General features: G+C 42.3%; 3 protein-coding genes across 4 annotated transcripts in view; 1 reads left to right on the top strand and 2 right to left on the bottom strand.

The window, feature by feature from the left end:
- LOC126511154 (interferon-induced protein with tetratricopeptide repeats 1-like) overlaps positions 1 to 20422 on the bottom strand; it is a 97521-nt gene that overhangs the window by 75645 nt on the left and 1454 nt on the right. The gene's annotated exons all lie outside the window — the stretch shown is intronic.
- Positions 1 to 20422, bottom strand: part of LOC126511155 (interferon-induced protein with tetratricopeptide repeats 1-like) — an 83515-nt gene that overhangs the window by 61616 nt on the left and 1477 nt on the right. The window lies entirely within an intron of this gene.
- On the top strand, positions 11863 to 19382 carry LOC126511181 (interferon-induced protein with tetratricopeptide repeats 1-like). The gene is made up of 2 exons (XM_050158194.1): positions 11863 to 12830; positions 16722 to 19382. The coding sequence occupies exons 1-2, from the start codon at positions 12826 to 12828 to the stop codon at positions 18112 to 18114; spliced, it is 1398 nt and encodes a 465-aa protein (XP_050014151.1). The 5' UTR covers positions 11863 to 12825; the 3' UTR covers positions 18115 to 19382.

Raw genomic sequence — 20422 nt, forward strand, 5'->3', positions numbered from 1 at the left:
TTGTTGAGTCACTTGTTTGTCCTGGCTGCCCAGAACCGAAATAATCACACAGAAACCATGCTCATTAAAACACTGCTTGGCCCATTAGCTCTAACTTATTATTGGCTACCTCTGATATCTTAATTTAACCCATCTCCACTAATCTGTGTATTGCCATGTGGCTGTGACTTACTGGCAAGATTCTAACTGGTGTCTGTGTCAGGTGAAGGATCCATGGCTTTTCTTTCTGCCTTTTCTTCCCAGCATTCTATTTAGTTTTCCCCACTTAGCTCTGTTCTCCCATGGCTCTGCTATAGGCCCAAAGCAGTTCCTTTATTAACCAATGAAAGCAACACATAGACAGAAGGACCTCCTACACCATATTCTGACTTGGGGGCTCAGGAGAGCCACAACAGATGGTGGATCTAACCTGGCAGAAGAATCTGCATGCTAAAGGTACTGGGCCAAAACTTGCCAACTGCCTTGCATCGCTCCATGCACTTGTTACCTAAGAAGATCTCAGAACTCATCTCCCTTCATGTCTGGAAACCTGGACACTGAGAAACACTTCAGAGCATTTCTGATTGTTGTCTGACCTGTGCCCAGGGAGATGGAAAAAAGAATATGCTTCTCCCAGGCCAACGGAGTCAAGGTACAATACTGGTGAATTTTGGGAAATGGACTTCACTGAAGTCAAGTTAGATATTGCATGGCTACAAATGTTTCCTGGTCTTTGTTGATACCATCACAGTCTGGGTAGAGGCCATTCAATCCCAAGTGGAAATAGCCCAAGTGGTAGCTAAAAAATTAATAATGGAAATTATTCCCAGATTTGGCGTCCCTATGTTTCTGGGTTCTAACAATGGCCCAGCTTTCATGGCCAACTTGTCCCAGTTGCTCTTTAAGGTTCTTGCCTTGACATAGATTAGAAACTTCATTGTATGTATCCTCAGAGCTCAGGAAAGATAGAGGAGGATGAATAGAACTGTAAAAGAGATTTCAACTAAATATACTCTTAAAATTGGTGTTAACAGGGCCAATTTTACTTTATTACTTATCTTGAAAGATAAGTTTATAAGGAATCGTAAAAGAATCACATATCTAAAGTTTTACATATGAAAAAGAATCACCAGCTTTACTTTAAATCTTTAGAGTACATATCCACTCATCAATAGTTCTTTATATCAGGAGATAGAGGGCCAAAATGGATACAATCATCACTTTTTGTCATCAAACACTCCTAGCAAGAAAAATGCATCAGCTAGTAAAAACTGGGCTGCTTTGTTCTTATTCCCGGACCTCAAAGAGTTTCTCATTCAACTACATGCCTTTCCAAAACTTTAGATTGCCTTCTTGGGTTTTTCATCTCAAAGCTATTTGACAAAAACATCTTAGCCTAACTTTAAGTTCTTTTCAATGTTCTGTTTCAGCTGTGGGGCACTCTGAAACCTATAACCACATATCCCAATATTGAGCTTAAAAGAAACTGAGCTCATTGGACTAACTGGGACTCAAAAATTAAAACTTTTTCTTAATCATTAACCTTTTCTTAATCATTAAGTCACAATTAATGGCTCCTCAATAGAAACTTAGGTGTTTTAACAGTGTGTCACTTCCTTGTTTATATTTTTAACCACAAAAACTCTATCTAAACTGACATTATTATTGTTATCATTTAGACAGTATAGCTTAGGAAGAAATCATCTTCATAATAATCCACAGGTAAAAATGCCCAGTAGAATGGTATGTTTCCATGAGAGAAACACGCTGCATTACAGGCAGTGGGAAAGTCCTCACACACAATCACACCATGCCAGATACCAGAGAACCATGGCAGCAGCAATCATGTGAAGGCACAGCAGAAGCCAAAGACATTCCAGGGTCTGTGGTCTCTGGGTCTAATGTGTCAGAGATTGACCCATCGGAGAGTTTCTTCCTGGTGGGTTGACACTTTGAACTTCAATTGCCTTCTGTTGCTCCTCTGACATGGCCACCAGCAAAGACATCCCCCCCCCATCAGAGATTTGACAGGGAAACGTTAGTCAAGGAGGAAATGAGGAACATGCCTAACTCGATTTTGAAGACAGGATCCATCATGCTGTATTGTTAAAAGTCAGTTTCTCTTTACTATAAAAGCTGAGTCACTGTTTCTAAGTCTCTTTTCTGGATCCTGACCTGCCTCAACCCAAGACCTCGACTCGTTTTCGAGAATCCTTTTGCCCTCCTGGACCCGCCTTAGTCATCTTCCCTAATCACATGGTAATCACAATGATGTTTCTTGAGATTTTTTCTGCATTTCCTTATTGTCCCGTTGTCTCTCTTCTGTAAATCTGCTTTGCAAGCTACTGGTGATTTTACTCCTTAAAGGGGGCCTAAAAATGCATTCAGGGCTGCTCTCTTTAACACAATTCAGGAGGCAGCCATTACCCAGCTCTTGGGTACGCCCCAATGAAATCAAGCTTACTCCAAATTTGGCTCACATTGTGGTACTGGTCTTATTCTCACCTGGTGCAATTAACACTATAAATGAATTTTTTAAAGTGTGATAGAAAGGAACCCATTTAACTCAAAACTGGCTTTTCCTTTGCTTTAAGGCTGCCCTTCTCTGAGCTGTGGGTTGGACTTTTTTGGTGATGCAGCTGCCCCAGTTCACTTGCATTTCTGTGAGTAGCTCCAATAAATTGATTGACTCGCCATGCAGTACTTACATGGAATTTCTCCTGTCTGTCAGTGTCTTCCACGTGGGGTGAATAGATAAGTCTTTCTATGAACACAGAAAAGCTGTGTAACAGTAGGCCAGCACTGGAAATGAGTGCCAGGAAGTGTAGATTCTTCCCATTACTTCACAAGGAACTGCTTCCTTTTGTTTCTGTAAGCCCCTGGCATCCACCTTTCCTTCTCTTTCTTTGCTCCTTCCCCTTCTTTTATTTATTCTCTCTGCCTGTCAGTCCCACCTATCCCTCTCTCTTGCATAGCAATTGGCCATTCAGCTCTTTATTAGACCAATTAACAGACAATTATAACATTTAACAGTAAACATAGGTGCATTTAAGTTACATGTATGAACGTGTACGCAGGGAGAATAGGAATTGGGTGAAGTGGATGTTTTTGGTATATCCTACCAAACGCATTCCACTGTGCAAAACACACATGCACCAGAGTCAGCAAGAGGAATTTAGAAACAAAAACATAATAAACTGGGGGCCCAGGCAGGACACACTTCAGTAAAGATGGAGAGTATTGGTCATCTGACCTGGTTATCAGTTAAGATGACAATAAGGTCACCTGACCTCAGTCAAACGGGCAGCAGTCACATGTTGTATGGAAAAGTTACAATTTTTGAGCTGCAGGGATTTTATGCTTAGTAATTTGAGAGATCTAGAGGCATGATCTGCTCTGTGTCTGAGCCGCCATGCCACAAGCCGCAGCAGGGAGCAAAAGGCTGGAATTGAAATAAGCTGCCTTGTGGATCAACCAATCTTGTTTGCAGCAGTAGCGCTGGCAGAGACAGTTTGAGGAAACTCTTTCCATTTGCCTGTGCACTGACAGTAGTTAGAACGCGCCCATAAAAGTAGAGCCAGCAGGACACTGGCTGAGTGAGGGTAGGAGCCGAAGAAGTAGGGTATTAAGGCCTGTGGTTTTAGGGCCTCTAAAAGGCTTTCATCCCAGAGGTAATGGACATGGATGGCTTTCAACCTGTGGCTGAAACCATGAAAACCCATAAAAAAAAATGGCAACACCACAAGGCGCACAGGGAGACATCTCTCTGCTGTAGGTGGGGTGTGAATCTGCATGCGAACATTGCAGGACCTGTGGGAGATCATCCCCACCCATGAGTGGGATGTTATAACTTGGTTGGATCCAATCAGAGTGACTCGGAAGACAGAGAGGACAGAGGCTGCTCCGAGTGGCCTTTTACAGTGAGGGGAAAAAAAGAAAAGAAAGAAAAGGAAAACAAGAGAAAGAAGAATCTGAGGGACCCTGAGCCCCCAGTTGTGGGTGGATTGGCCCCAGGCTGTATGAGCATAATATTCCAACAAAAGTAAAAACATACATACAGCATAGCTGAAATAACATTAAATTTGTATCAAAAAACTAAAATTCATACCCATGTAAAATATTTAAGATTAATGTTGTTTTTTGGATTAAAATACCCTTTTATTCTGTCATTTCTATATCCCCCCTTTTTCTTTTTTAGAAAGAGATCCTTGAATCTAATCTCCCTTTTTAGAATGTTTCCTGACCATTACTAATAACAACTTGCACCCAACCTTCCATTACATGATAATAAACATCCATAACCCATTTGGGGGAACACGGGTGAAATTCTCTAGACTACTTCCTGTTAATTGGGGGCACTGATAATCTTTGGGGGATCCTGAGAAAATTTAGGATTATGGTCATGTCCTGACTGGAGTATTCTGTGAGACTGGCTCATTTCAGTGAGTTGCTTTGAAGCTGTTCTGGATGTAGAACTCAGAAGAACTCTGAGATGTTGGATCATCTGGCCCATCTACTCCCATCAGAGATTTTTTTCGGGGGGGAGGGTGGTCTTCCTTGATAAAACCTGATTTTTCTTAACCAGGAATGAATCCATGGCCTCTCATTTCCTATGGAAACAAAAGCATAACTTCTATCCCAAAGTAACCCATCTTTCAACTTAAATTTTGAGGTCAAGACACATTTAAAATATGTAGGTTCATTGAATCTGTCAGTTTTCATAAACCAGTGTCTTTTTTATCAGTTATCATTGTTTATTAACAGTCAAAAATCTAAAGACAATATAGCATGTAGGATTCAAACTCTCCGTATATTTCTTATCTTTATATATGCTTTCATATTTTTATTATTCTATTTTAAAGACTTTATTCTAAAACTATATTTTTAATCTAAGACCGTGTATGTTCTTTTTCCTGTCTCCGTGTTTGAGGTGTTACAGTCACTTGGATTCACCTTGGGTCACTTTGCAGTCCCAGTGAATGTGAAATCAATTACCTCCCAAATGTGACCTTGAATAAACTTGAGGTATGGCTCTAATGATGTATTAGTGCAGAAGGCTGAGATTCTTAGATAACTTATTTCTTCCATTTGAGTTTCAATACATTTGTAAAGAATCTGCACTGTAATTTATGCATGTATAGAAAATAACTAAATATACTATGTCTTGATGATCCTTAAGAAAAAAACTAGATGATTAGTTTTTCTTTTATGATCTAAGAGCACAATGATTAAATTTAACTGTTTGTGTTTATGACAATTGGGTTAATGAAGGCATAAATTTTGGTAACTGAGTTCCATTAAAGGTCAGTCTATATGAGACTCCCATGGACTCCAATGAGATAGTTATTGCTTACCAACCCTGTACATTTAGCAGGAGTAGGCTTGTGAGCACCAAGGACAATGAGTCTTGCATTCTTTCTGTGCAAGCAGTTCATGTGATGTGTCAATCACTTTCCCCACTTCTGTGATAAAATACCTGATAAAGCCAGCTTAAGGGACAAGGGTCTTGATTCAGCTGAACATCATGGTAGACTTCCCAGGTACAGTTAGCACAAAAGCTTGGAGATTTTGTCTCGCAATAATGAATAAAATAATATATATTCTTTCATTAGAGGCAGATTTAATACACATTGTATTTAAAAAGGACACACATTTTTCTTCCACGCTTTGTTCTAAGCTAATAAGTTTCAAAAAATAGTTTCTTCTTCAGAGTATAAAAGCCCTTAAAGAAATGCCTTCACTCTTCTGTTTGATGTAGTACTGTTTAACCAAAGGCAAGATATGAATAGAGCGAGCCCATGTTCTAACAAAAGAAAAAATGGTGTTTTGTTCCAACAGCTTGGTTGCACCAATGCCCCTTTCTTTCTATTAGATTTTACTTGTAGATTGGTACCCTTGGCTGAACTATGATAAAACCACTCGGAGCTTCTTAATCACCATTCAGTCCACTGTGCTGTTTGCTGCACTATTCAAACAGAATGAAATGCCAAGACACTTAACTTGACCAGACTTTTCTTCTCCCACAAAATTCCTGAAATGTTAATTGACATTAGAAGGAACAAACATTGGACGGTCAAACACTTGCTCTTAAAGTCGACCAAAGAAAGGTATTGCCTATTCCTCTCTTAGCTCTCCCCATGCTTACCCTACTTTTCAGCCCTGTGCTTTCATCCAAATGAAATAATATTCCTTTACTGACTAACCTGAGGTACTTTTGAGCCTTCTGGCCACAGCAGCAAGAATCCTAACTGCAGCAGTGTTTTGCCTCATTGTTTCACCACTCTTTCTCCCTGTTGCAACAGTTTGATTCTCAATACACTTTGTTTTCAAGAACAAATTTTAGGTTTACAGAGCAAACACATAGAGACTAAGGAGTTTTTCATATACCTCCCTGATTTCCCCATGATTTTTCTCTAACATTTCTCTGGGGGTATATATATTCATGTGTGTGGAGGCCACTGACAAATGTCAAGTAACTTCCTCAAAAACTTCTTCCTCAAATGCTTGAACTCACTGGCACAGGAGACCACTTCATAAATATAACTCTAGCAGCACAGACACTGAGAAAAAGAATTAATAAATGGGACTTCCTGAAACTGAAAAGCTCCTGTAAAGCAAAGGACACAGTCAACAAGACAAAATGACAGCCTACAGAATGGGAAAAGATCTTCACCAACCACACATCAGACAGAGGTCTGATCTCCAAAATACACAAAGAACTCAAAAAAATTGGTCATCAAAAGAACAAATAATCCAATTTAAAAATGGAGTACAGACCTAAACAAAGAACTCTCAACAGAGGAATCTAAAATGGCTGAAAGCAACTCTGGAAATGTTCAGCATCCTTAGTCATTTGAGAAATGCAATCAAAACAACTCTGAGATTCCATCTTACACCTGTAAGAATGGCCAAGATCAAAAACACTGATGACAACTTATGCTGGAGAGATTGTGGGGTTAAGGGAACACTCTGCATTGCTGGTGGGAATGCACACTGATGCAGCCCCTTTGGATATCAGTGTGGCATCAAAAATTAGGGAACAACCTTCCTCAAGACCCAGCAATACCACTTTTGGGTATATACCCAAAGAATGCTCAATTGTGCCAAAAGGATATGTGCTCAACCATGTTCATAGCAACATTGTTTGTCATAGCCAGAACCTGGAAACAACCTAAACGCCCCTCGACTGAAGAATGGATAAGGAAAATGTGGTGCATTTTCACAATGGAGTACTACACAGCAGAAAAAATAACGACATCTTGAAATTTGCAGGCAAATGGATAAAGCTAGAAAACATGTTGAGTGAGGTAACCCAGACCGTGAAAGACAATTATCATATGTACTCACTCATAAGTGGTTTTTAAACATAAAGCAAAGAAAACCAGTCTAGAAATACAATCTCAGAGAACCTATACAATAACGACGACCCTAAGAGAGACATGCATGGATCTAGTCTACAAAGAAAAAGATCTCCTGAGTAAATTGGGAGCATGGGGACCATGGGGGAGGGTTGAGGAAGAGGAAAGGAGAGGAGGGGAGGGGAGGGGAGGGGAGGGGAGGGGAGGGGAGGGAGGGGCAGGGAGGGAGCAGAGAAAAATGAAGAGCTCAATAAAAAAAATAAAAAGAAAGTCAAAAAAACTCCTCCTCCTCATCATCATCATCACTATCACCATCGTGTGTGTGTGTGTGTGTGTGTGTGTGTGTGTGTGTGTTGTATGCACATTGTGTATGCTGTGGGCAGAACTATAGTGCCTTTCAGAATATGGGAGGGCAACTTTGTAGAGTGTGTTTTCTCCTTGCTTGGCAGGCCGTTTTACCCACTAATCCATCCTACTGGCTGTCCACCTTATTATTATTTTAAGACAAAGTCTCTCACTGAACTGTCAAGGTCACTTGTTCAGCTCAGCGATTGCTGAGTCAGCAGCTGCCAGGATCTGCCTGTCTTTGCCTCTCCAGTGTTGGGGTTACTGGCAGTGCATAGCATGACATGGTGAGGTGGCGTGCCTGGCTTTTGTAATGGGCTCATTTTCCTGATAAATAGCCCATTCCTTTTATAACTCACAATCCCTTAATCCAGGAGTGGATGAAACCCTTCATGAGAGCTCTGCCAATTACATTACAGATGCTCAACTGCTATATCATAGGGACACCTGAACTTGGCGGGGTCAGGGATCTGAATCACAGCAGTTCTTTAATACACTGCAGAACAACAACAACAACAACGAAGAGACATCATACATAATGGATCAGATGAGTCACATTCTCCCATGTAAATTGGAGACTCAGCTGTCTCCTTTAAAAAGAAGTCGCTAGTCTGAGAAAAGCAGCCCACAAGCCAAATCTTCTCTCTGTAAACCTCTAGATTTAGTGCCTGTTAGACTGTGCCCATTCTACCTGATGATGGTTAGATCACCTGTAGGGTCTTTTCATTCTAGGCAACCAGGAGAAGATGACAGAGGGCAACCACCCATAAGAATGAGGCCACTGATCTGAGTTCAGAAAACTCCTTGTTAAAGATTATCAAAATGCTGAGCATGGTCACACATGCCTTTAATTCCAGCCCTCAGGAGGCAGAGGTAGAAAGATCTCTGACTTTGAGGTGAACGTGGTCTACAAAGCAAATTCCAAGACATCCAGGGCTATATGATATTTCCCGCAGAAAAATGAAATGAGATCTACATCTTTCATCTCGCACAAAAATAATTTGCAATGGATCTAAGACCTTAATTTAAGCACAAAATACTGAAACTCCTGGGGGGAATCATGGGTGATCCTTATCAAGACTTCAGGTTAGGCAAGAACTTCCTGAACAGAGCTCCAGTAGCACAGGACTCAGTCCCAAGCGTCAACAGATGGAACTTCACAGAATTTCAAAGCTTCTGCCCAGCAAAGGAAGCCATTAGCAGATCACACAAACAGCTCACACAATGGAAGAAATATTTTACTGCTATACTTCAGACCTGGGGCCAGTATCCAAAATTTGCAAAACATTACAGAGATCAAATACGAAGGAAACAAAATCACCCCATGAGCAATTGGGCTAATGAAGCAAACGGGTGGTTTACAGAAGAAGATGAAAAAAAAAAAAACTAGTTTTAAAATTGTACAACATCCCTAGTCCTCAAAATATGCACGTAAAACTGCTTTGAGGTAGTACCTCGCACCAGTCAGAATGGTGAGATCAAGAAATCTAGCAACAAATGCTGGAGAGGGTGAGAGAGGAATACTTCTTCACTACTGGTGGGCGTGCAAACTAAAACAGCTATTCAGGAAATCAGTCGCTGAGTGCCTCAAAAAGAATTCAAAACAGAACTACCTGATAGCCATGGGAATATACCCAGAGGACTCCATATCCTACCTCATAGCCATGGGAGTGTACCAAGAGAACTCCATATCCTACCTGATAGCCATGGGAGTATACCCAGGGAACTCCATATTCCACGAGTCATGAAAGAAAGTACAAAGCTTATTGGTTTTCATTTTAACTCTTTCAAAGCTTTTGCTTCCTTTCTTTTTTGTGGTAGATAAATGTATAACAGCAATAACTGACAGCAAAAGTGTAAAACCCGAAGTGAAGCTCCCTGGCTTCAGAATGGCCATCCTAACTACATAGATGTTCCCTGGGAGGCAGAGGCTGAGACTGGACAAGCGTCTGAGTGGCTTCTTTATGCCAGCTGTATAGTGGTCTTATTTGTGAATTCATTAAAATAAAGTTATGTTTTTTTTTATAGTTGAAAAAAGAAGAAACAGTTGAAAGAGGCAGGACTATCAGGCCGTCACAGAGCATGTGTTGTGGCGAATAGAAGGTTTTCCAAGAAATTTTGTGAAAGGTTCCCTGAGTAGAAGACCTATGCTCTTAGCTGCCATCTGTTACTTTGGGACATATTCTCCACTAAATAAAACTTCCTAAGAAGGCACAAGCACACAGAGCTTTCCTTTAAACAGAGACTCGTCAGGACATGTGGATGGATGGGTAGAACGGTGGGGAGAAAGACAAAGCTGCATACAAAGTGCCCAGTCTTCAAAAGTAAGCCTCTCTCTAGTGTTTGTTGTTTTTTTTCTTCCTAAGAGCAAACACAAACGCACATCTATTTGCACCACACACACACATGTGCTCATCCTATGCTCGGTAGGATTTTTCTTCCAAATATTGACGTCCCCACGGTGTGCTTTGTGAATCTGTTTACGCCAAAGACACACTGGCCAAGATTCTGAAGACCTAATCTGCTGACCCAGAGTCTCACCGGACCTGGCCCATTGCCAAATTCATGCTAACCACGTGATGCACTTGTTCTGTTTCCCCAGAAGTTACTAAGCAATCGTTTTGTGCACAAAAATTTTGAAGTCATGCTGATCGCCATGTAAGCCACCTTCCTCGTGTTCACGTCAGTCTTTGCTCGTGTTTCTATCTCTTCTTTCTCAAGCTGGGCAAAGGCTAGTTTGAAGAAACTACATTGAAGAAAATATTTGCGCCTCAAAGATCATTTGTCTTTTTAGATGAATCCCTAGAAGAAGAAAGTAGCCCCCCTTTCAGAAGTCTCTTGTCACTCCGGCCCTGCCACTACTGGGATCAGCCAAGTACCCGTGCTACAGAGGCATTATAAATTCTGTGTTCGACTGTCTCCAGGGCTTTTAAACCTGAGCCAGAAAGTGGAACAATCTACACTGCCTCAGTTTAAAGCTCAGAACTGAAGTTTAGCATCTGCACAGGGATGCTTCCTGAGGCAATTCTCTCACTGTCTGATGGGCAATTGCCATGAGGAAGGCTTCTAGCTGATGTTTAGTAAAGATTGGACTGCAGGGGAGACTGGTCCTATGTTAAAAACAATGCTCACAATTCCTGAAAGTTCTTAGTCAACTGGCACTGTTCCCCACTTGATCTCCCCATAGCCCCAGAAGGGAAGTCCTGTTACTATTTGGATTAACAAGTGAGTAACTCTGACATGGAAATGTCAACCAAAGAAGCCAAGATGCGATATTCAGTTAGCAGCAAAGTTCAGTAATGCCCCTGGGTACAGTGTCTCCAGTCAGCCCTTGGTCTCAGTACAATCAGGTGTGCATACAGGAAAGGGAGAGCAAAACACATTCATATCCCACGTTATGTGAGAGCTGGGGAAGAAAGAGAAAGTCCTCAGGAAAAGATGTCTCCAGCGGATCCAAACTCGGATACATGACCATACCTTATTCACCAGTAGGGAGTCTGGAGAAGACAGTCTATTTGAAGGCTCAGGGCAACTCAGCATCTGTGTGTCTATGCACAGCAGTTTACTGTGGACTAGAGAGATGTCAATAACCTTATCTTGTAATGCACAGCTGGAAACTGCTCTCGGTCCTTGCTTACCGCTTTGCTTATCTGACTAGGCTGCTGCCTCCAAAAGCCAGATAGGGAACACGTCACAAGGGAGCTTCAGAACCATAGCTTTTCAACGTTTTCTCTTCCCCTGCTAGTTGGATGGATATACCAGCCTTAGTCTCAGAAAATTTTGATGTTGCGTTTGAGGGACACTATGTGCGGGTTTTTGGGGGATGTCATAGCAGGGGACTGTTAATTCCACTGATGGAGAATAAGACCACAACCACAGTTTAAAGCCAAATTTGAAGTAAGCCTTAATTAAATACTGGCCAAGTGGATACCCAGGTTTCCGGGAAATGGTCCCGAGTCATGTTTGCATTCTCTTAAGAAGGAAAACCCATAATTCTTTGCAATACCCATCAGGTTCAATCAGGGGCAAGTGTGTACACTGATTTACCTCCAGCCTGCATCCCATCAGGGGCAAGCATGTATACTGATGTACCTCCAGCCTGCATCCCGTCAGGGGCAAGCTTGTATCCTGACATATTTCCTGCCTGTGAAGCTTCCACCCACACGTGATCAAGCACATCTGGTGCAAATGGGTCACGGGAACGTGTTTAGGAGAGTGAAAACACGTGGCTGGTTATCTTCCACAAGCAAGAGCCTCCAGCACTTCAGGAGCTATGTGTCCCTGAGCAAGAGGCTTGGAGATCAGAGGCATTTTTGCTTCATGGATCTCTAAGGCATAGATAGTAATTAAAACTTAAAATGTAGCATTGACTCTCACGGGACCCAGTAAAACAGCTTAAAAACTATGAGGCTAACTCAAAAGAACTGTGTGGATCTGGAACTAGATACTAACATCCTCACTTGCCTGGATACTCTAGACTGCAGTTGCCCATCACAGCCTGCTGATTTTACTCCTTGCTACTTACTGATCTCCTGCTCCACTGGCCAATTCAAATAGGTTGTTTAGGCCACTGATAAGGTCATTGTATTCTAAGTGGACAGGGGTAGGAATTTCACAGGAGGATATAAATAGCATGGACTTTGTTGTTTTCAGGACAATATCTAAATCAACCATCTGTAATCTCATTCTGCCACAAATGCTCTCTCCAGCTTTCTGTTATGCACAAAACATGCACCCTAAAATGCCCCCTTGGGTGTACGTAGTAGTAACAAAATAGTCTGATGTGTTACATGAAAAAAAGTCATCCTTGCCTCTATTCTTTTTGCTCCAACACCGGATGTAAAACATCCTGACACAAAGTCTACATGGAACCCAACACAAACATGGCTTCTAACAAAAATCTTGTTGGCTTCCTCAATCAAGCATGTCTTTATTATCAAAGCAAAAACAGTTCTCTTTACGTTTTCTTTTCCATAAGCTGTAACCTTGCCAGTTTCGTTTAGGTCATGGGGTGTGTGAAAAACTGCCTAGTAATCCTCCTAAATATAAATACCTCGCTGATCTGAGAACCCTTAGAACCTCGTGAAATCTGGAAGAGACTCTTGGCCTGAATCCAAGTACTACGGAGCCATCTCCAAGCAACATGAGGTAAAGACTTCCTGTGCTCTGCTCAACCTATTTCTGTACATATTGACAATCTAAAATATAGAGCCTCTGATGACTGGTTCCTAGGATGCTTTCTCCTAACAGAGCCGTCCTGCTCATGGTCCTGATGCTGAGAGGTGTCAGTCTGGCCACTGGGGAAGGTGTGGATAGAAGAGAACAGCAGTGATAGCCTGATAACCACAGGTCTCTGGGGGCACAGGGAGGGAGAGTCGGTAGATCTGGAATGGTCCTTAGCGATAGCTTTCAGGACGGGCTTCTTGAGAGTCTTGGTGAAGAACTCAACCACCACTAATTTAAAGGCCAGCTTGCTGGGAGCTCACAGGAAGGATCAAGCCCTTGCCCTTTCCTGGCACCCTAGTTCCTGAGTGGTGCAACCAAGCCACTGAAGCCACAAGAAAGTGAAAACGTCCAAGAGATCTAGATTAAGAAGTCCACATAGGAGATAAAGAACGGAGGGCAGTGGTCCAGAAAGGTGAGGTGGGTTTCCCACCTGTAGCAGTCTGCTTGAAAAAGGCAACATTGCTCTTGAGGAAATAAATAAGAAAGACTTTCTATTTCAAAGGAGATGCCACTCTGTAGGATTTTTTTTTTTTTACCTCAGTGGCAATTTCCCAAGGGGACACTTACAGACTGCCCATGAAAGGATGGAGGCCTGAGCCTGCGTGAAGACTGGCAAGCAGACATATGAGGATGATGACTGCAGAGCCTTGGGGGAAGGAGACGAAGCAGGTTGTAATTTGATAATTACATTGAATCCTAGTGGAAAGGAGAAGCCAATTTTAATTTAAAGTAAATATATATGCATATATATTTAATTTATATGTATGTGTGTTTGCCTGCAGGAGTTTGTGTGTATCACCTGCCTGCAGGTGCCCACAGAGGCCAGAGGCCATTAGAGTCCCTAGAACTGAGTTACAGGTCACCTGATGTAGGTGCTGGGAACTGAGCCAGGTCCTCAACAAGAATAGTAAGTGTTACTAATTACTGAGCCATCTCTCTACTTCCAGCATTTGATAATTACAAGAAAATATGAAAATGACATTAATCTAAAATATATTTTCACTACATTCGCTATGCTAAGATTAAGCTTATGTGGCTGCCAATGTCACTGTCAACTGGGTACTTATTGGAAACACAAGTTCCGAGATTCCACCACTCCAGAACTGGTCACTCTGAAACTCCAGAGTAGGCTCGGCCATCTGGATGTCTGAGGCATCCAGTGCTACAACTGAGACACTAGATTCAAGGCTTGGAAATTCGGGAACCTTCAGCCTGGGATGCTCTGATGTAGGCCCATATTTCTACGTGGTATGGTGACCAGAATCTCAGGGCACAGTTTACACCTGCTGCGCAGGAGGTGGTCACCTAGCCTGTCGCCATCCCTAACAGGCTGTCAGGATGTTGTTCTGCGCCTTCTTTGTAATTTGGAGGATTCCTGAAAAGAGATGTTAGCTGGCATATAGAGCAGAAAGATGTGACAGAACAGGCATAGGTAGATTCACCTGGTTACCCAGGAAACAATGCTAATAAATTTCCCCCTCAGTTTATGTTTTGGCATAGAAGGCTGTTTGGAGAATAAATGCAGAGGAATTTTCAGGATGTGAACTCAGGATTTCATGAGGGAACACTGAAAAACTCCCTCTCAAGAAAGCCATGTGAATTGTGTCTTTAATCCCACACCTTCCCTCTGGTCCAGAGGAATAATGTATGGTCCGGGCTGGCACCAGACCCCCATGCTCCGATTTATAAAGCCCACTCCTATTCCAGGTTAGAATGATGACTGTCTTGATATAGTGCAGATCTTGTTTGGGCGCCCATAGCTGAGTTCTTGAGAGCAGTGGTCCTGCCATATTCAGACAGTGATTAGCTCCAATCCGTCACAACTGTTGGCTCTTATCTTTTAATCCCCTCTTATGAGATATTCCTGAGTCTTTGGGGAGGGGCTGTGATATAGATCTTGTAGTTATGGCTGAACACTCCAATAATACTTATTCTTAACACTTTGATTAGTTGTGAATTTCTATAGCAGTAACTGTTCACTGGAAGAAGGACAGTACTTTGATGAGGCCTGAAAGTTGCACAAATCTATGGGTAGAGAGACAACAATTTAGAGGGCAGTTGTCTCACCCATATGGCAGCTAACAACTATTTGTAGTTCTTGTTCTAAAGGATTTAATCTCTTCTTCATCCCTCCTTAGACACCGGGCAAGCATGTGGTACATATATACATCCAGGCAAAACTATCTAAAGCATAATATAAAATAAATTATTAGAGGGAAGTTTGATATTATGTTCATTTTGGCAAAATATTAGTAGTAAGACCATCCCTGGGGCCTGTAAACCACGGATTCTTGGCCAGACTTGCAGTACCTGGCATGTGTCTCCTCCTGTGAACTGGACCTCAGATCCAATCAGAAAGTGACTATTTGTTCCATAGCATCCATGCCACCCTGGTATTGGTGACCATATCTTGCCACACTGGTCATTCTTGCAGTTCACAGGGCTCATAACTGGGTAACTGTTGGTAACTCCTCCACCTCCAGTAGCCTGAACAGTACCTTCCAGGACTGTGAGAACTCGTCAGCAAGGGAGAAACCTCCTCGGCAGTACTGACTTGATTTCCCCGGGTCCTGTGCCGATGTATGGGGGTGTCCTCAGCAATAGCGTCCTATTGCCAAGTAATGGTGAACAATCAAGAATAATGACAATACCCTGTATTATCTTGGGGGTCTCTAAAGTACCTCTGACCAACAGCATGAAGGATGGTGTCACCCTCCTGGCACAAAGCTTTTTACTTGGCAATTAATGGCATCTGGTATAAATACAATTCTCTTGTGTACGGTAAATCCAATAAACACCTCTCTCTCTCTCTCTCTCTCTCTCCTGAGTGAATTTAATACCGGTGATCACTTGGAATTGGATAGCCTATCAAAAGGCTTGTATCTAGAGAAAACGGTTTCTTTCTCCCTCGGCCGTCACTGACTACCTGTACTTCTTTATCTAGGACCGGGGTCTTGTGAAACGTTTCCCAACTCTAAAGTCATGTCAACCAACTGATGCAATAATTATGCAAGTCATGTTTACGCAAGCTCATTGTTGAGACTGTATGAGTAGAAAGCATCCTTGTCAAAACTGGAAGTTCAGATCACCCTTTCCTTACATTCTCTGAGCCTTAGGTCTCATAGCTATCTCGGTTAGGGTTTCCACTGCTGTGGTAAAGACTATGGCAAAAAGCTACCTCAGTGGGGAAAGAGTTTATTTCGTTTTACAGCTGTAATTCATCATGAGAAGAAGTCAGAGGGGGAAATCAAGAAAGGAACTTGTAGGCAGGAAACGAAGCAGAAGCCATGGAGGAATGCTGCTTACAGGCTTGCTCCTCATGGCTTGCTCAGTCGATTGCTTATACAACCTGGAACAATCTGCCCAAAGATGGCACCACCCATAACAGGCTGGTCCTTCCCACATCAGTCACCTACTAAGATGATGTCTCATGGGCTAGCCTACTTGGCCAATCTTAATGGGAGCATTTTCTCAATCGAGAACCCCACTTCATTAATGACTCTAGTTTAGAAGTCAAGATGGCATAAAACCAACCAATACAGGGGTTGAATCCTACTGATAGTAACGATATTATTATTTGGATTGAACTTTAGACATTTTGTAATCAAATACTAGTACCATTAAGTGAGTTGTATTTTTCAAATTGTTATGTAAAATTACTCCCTATGATAAGAGAAATAAACACACAGGAGGAATAAAAACTGGCAGCAGGAATGTCGGGAGAGAAGGTGTTTGGCAACTTATAGAGCTGGCTTGATTTCGAGGATACAGAGTGTGTAAAAAAATATCAGTAACTGGGCTCTGTTTTTACAGTGAAGAACCTCATAGAACTCTCATCCACAACAGCCTGCTTGAGCTGAGCTGTCACTTTACTTGGAGGTTGGTAATAGAAGATGCGGACATGCCTGATTTGGAAAGGAGAATCGTTGATGAAGATTTACCTGACCCCAACCACAGCATAACGATGCTCAACCTCCTGGCCTACGTGAGGCACCGGAAAGGCCAGCATGAGGAAGCCCTGCAGAGCCTGAAAGAAGCAGAAGACTTGATCCAGGAAGAGCCACTGGGCAAGAGAAGCCTGGTGACCTGGGGCAACTGTGCCTGGGTGCATTACCACATGGGCAGCTTGGCAGAAGCCCAGAGCTACCTGGACAAGGTGGAGAATACTTGCAAGGAATTTGCAAGTCCGTTCCGCTACAGAATGGAGTGTGCCGAGATGGACTCTGAGGAAGGCTGGGCCTTGCTAAAGTGTGGAAAACAGAATTATAGACGAGCCATGGCCTGCTTTGCAAAAGCTCTGGATGCTGATTCTGAAAACCCCGAATACAGCATCGGCTATGCTGTCGCCGCCTATCGCCAGGATTTCAATGACAGTAGTATTTCTCTGGAACCCCTGAAGAAGGCTGTCAGGTTAAATCCAGCGGATCCATACATTAAAGTTCTCCTTGCCCTAAAGCTGCACAACTTGGGAGAATCAGATGAAGCAGCAAGATACGCTGAAGAAGCTCAGGCTAACATATCTTCCCAGACCTATGTCTTGGGATATTTGGCCAAATTTTACCGATGGAAAGGTATTGTGGAGAAAGCTCTTCACTTCCTTCATTTAGCCCTGCAGGCAAAACCTTACTCAGCCTTCTTGAATTACGAGACTGGACGTTGCTACAAGAGACAACTGATCCAAATAAAGGAAGCTACAAACATGCAGCCTAGAGGTCAGGATAGAAGAATAGCAGACCAATTGATCCGTTTGGCTATGGCTCACTTCAAAAAGACTTTAGAACTGAAACCCACATATGAGGCAGCTTACGTTCATCTGGCTGAAATGTACATAGAAAATGGCCAATTAGAAGAGGCAGATGAGAATTTTCAGAAAGCATTGAGCATGAGGGGCATTGATGCTACCATACAGCAGGACATCCATTTCCGCTATGGTCGTTTCCAACTTTACAATATGAGATCAGAAGAAACAGCAATCACCCATTACATAAAGGGTTTGAAAATAGAAGTAACTTCTTCCTACACCAAAGACAAGCTTCTCAAGGCTTTGCAGAACCTGGCTGAAAGACGCATTCGCCGGAATTTTCATGTTGTGGAAGGCTTCGGCCTTCTTGGGTTTGTCTACAGACTCAGAGGGGACACAAGCGAGGCTCTGGAATACTACGAGCAGGCCCTGAGACTCACGGACACATTGAATCCTGAGTTTTAAAGAACAGCTCACCAAGTAACTTATTAAGCCTTCTCCAAGCTCATTATTCTCCTTTGTGTGTGTGTGTGTGTGTGTGTGTAGCTGTTGCCTTAAATACGCAGAACCAGATGAAGCAAGTTAAGATGATTTCTTTGTATTCTGCCTTTCTGCAGGCCTGTTTTTGTTTGGTTTTGTTTATTTAGTTGGTAGGGTTTGTTTTCTTCTTGGAGCCCTGTCTGTGATAGGCGCTTCCATCCTCCTATCACACTTTGCTGCACTCCCTGACCATAGTTGATTCCTGCTCTTCTAAACACCTGTGAGCTGCTGGACCAACAAGAACCACTTTCGCTATGAGTGTGCCTTTGGAGTCCATGACCTACACCCTCAGCCTTCGAGTACCCTGATCAAGAAGCCTTACCAAAGAAGGCTTATTTTTCATGCTTGAGGAATCTTGGACATTCAGCAATATGTGAGAGCAAATTAAATGAGCAAGGATGAGCACTAAAAAGGGAGGAATTCGGGATTCCCCTATAGTGACGATCCAGTTCGTAGTTCTGTTCCTACAGGCCCCATGATAGCCATAGCCTGCTGGTCAATGAGCTCAAATTTATAATCAACACAACCTTCTATATCAAATTTATATCTCAGACAGTTGTGGTGTGTAGTGGATTTTAATTGTATTTTAGTAAATAATGACTGCCTGAAGATCTGAGAGTAAAGCAGTCCCACTGATTAGCCTTTCAGACCAGATTATGGCAGCACACACCTTTGATCTCAGTAGCCATAATGACACAGACCTTCAATCCCAGTAGCCACACTAGTTGCCATAGAAAGTGGGTGGTGCATGCCATTAATCCCAGTGTGCCTTGCCTTTGACCTCAGCCCTAGAGAGGAATATAAGAATCGACGACACAGCTCTAACGCAGTCTCCTTCTGAGATTCCAGGAAGCAAAAATCATTATTTCAAATTGAGGTCGAGGTAAAAGCCAGCGACTGGCTGTTTTGCTTTTCAGGTCTTCAGGTTGAACCCCAATTTCTGACCCTCAGCTTTCATTTAATCATGCATCAGTGGTAGATGTATGAGGTCTAAATTCTAGGCATTTGTGTACGGCTAAGGAAACTTTCAAAGTATTTGGGGATGACAGAGTAAAGGAGTACCTATTTGGAATAGGCAAACTAAAATCGGCATAAATCGCTACATGACACTGCTTAGATTATTGAGAGTTGTGTGATATTATCTTTATTTTATAAACCTATAAAATTCAATAAAATCTGCTAATATCACAGAATTTTTTAGTGTATTTTGTTTGTGACATTAAGACCCATATTCTATGTTTGTATGAAATCAGAACACAGCAGAACTGACTTACATAGGCTTAAGAGGGACAAGATAAAGAAGCCTTGAATATAGACTCTACTGAATCTTAAAGAATACAGGGGAGAAACGGGGGTAAAATATAAGAAGGACATCTGAAAAACTCATAAGGGATCATACTATCAACTATCTAACTAAAATGCCTATAGTACTTATAAGTCAATATATACATACATAGTTTAAATAAAAATTTCCCATTTGGCCTCATAATATTTCCTCCCCTCACCAAGAGCCATAGACAAACAAAATCCCAATACCAGGCATGAGAAACCCCCTTTGAGTTTTTGGTTAGAATTGTCTAAGAGAATCCCAGAACATGATAGCGCTACTCTGTCGCTCTTGATTGCCCCACGAAGGTGGGAGGTAAATCTCTATTGCTGAAGAGTGGACCAAGCCAAGTAACCAATACAGAGGCACAGACACAATGCACACATTGTGAGACAGGTTATGAGAAAGTTGGACAAATACACATTTAATCTCTACACACTGAAAGACCACAGCTACCAAAGCTCTACATAGAACAAGAGCTTTTCATGCGACTTTGCCTCCTGCAAAGTCTACCCAGAAGGTACCAGGTGCCTTTCTAGGTCCTTTCTTTACCCCATGTTGTGATTTTAAACATTGCTAGGAAGAGCAGCTCAAGCTGCCTCTGTCCTCACAGAATTCAATGATGTCGACTTCTGATCAGTGTGGTCTAAAGTTCTCAGACCTGCTTAGATTGGCGACTCTGGAAATTCCCAAGCACAAAACCACAGCAAAGCCCCTTGTGCAGGCTAGCCACTAAGGTTCTGGGCAGATCTTGGCTTTCTGGTCAGTCATACTCACCACTAATCCCAGTCGTCTCCCAGGCCAATTAGGACTAACCCCGAGTAATTAGAACTGTAATTCCAACTCTGACTTTGTTAAATATTTGTAACCCTTGGGGTTAGGCCAGGGATGACTGTCTTTTTTTCT

This window comes from Alexandromys fortis, unplaced genomic scaffold (genome assembly GCF_014885135.2).
Source record: "Alexandromys fortis isolate MF-2015 unplaced genomic scaffold, M_Fortis_MF-2015_v1.1 scaffold_10, whole genome shotgun sequence".
Taxonomy (NCBI): Eukaryota; Metazoa; Chordata; class Mammalia; order Rodentia; family Cricetidae; genus Alexandromys; species Alexandromys fortis.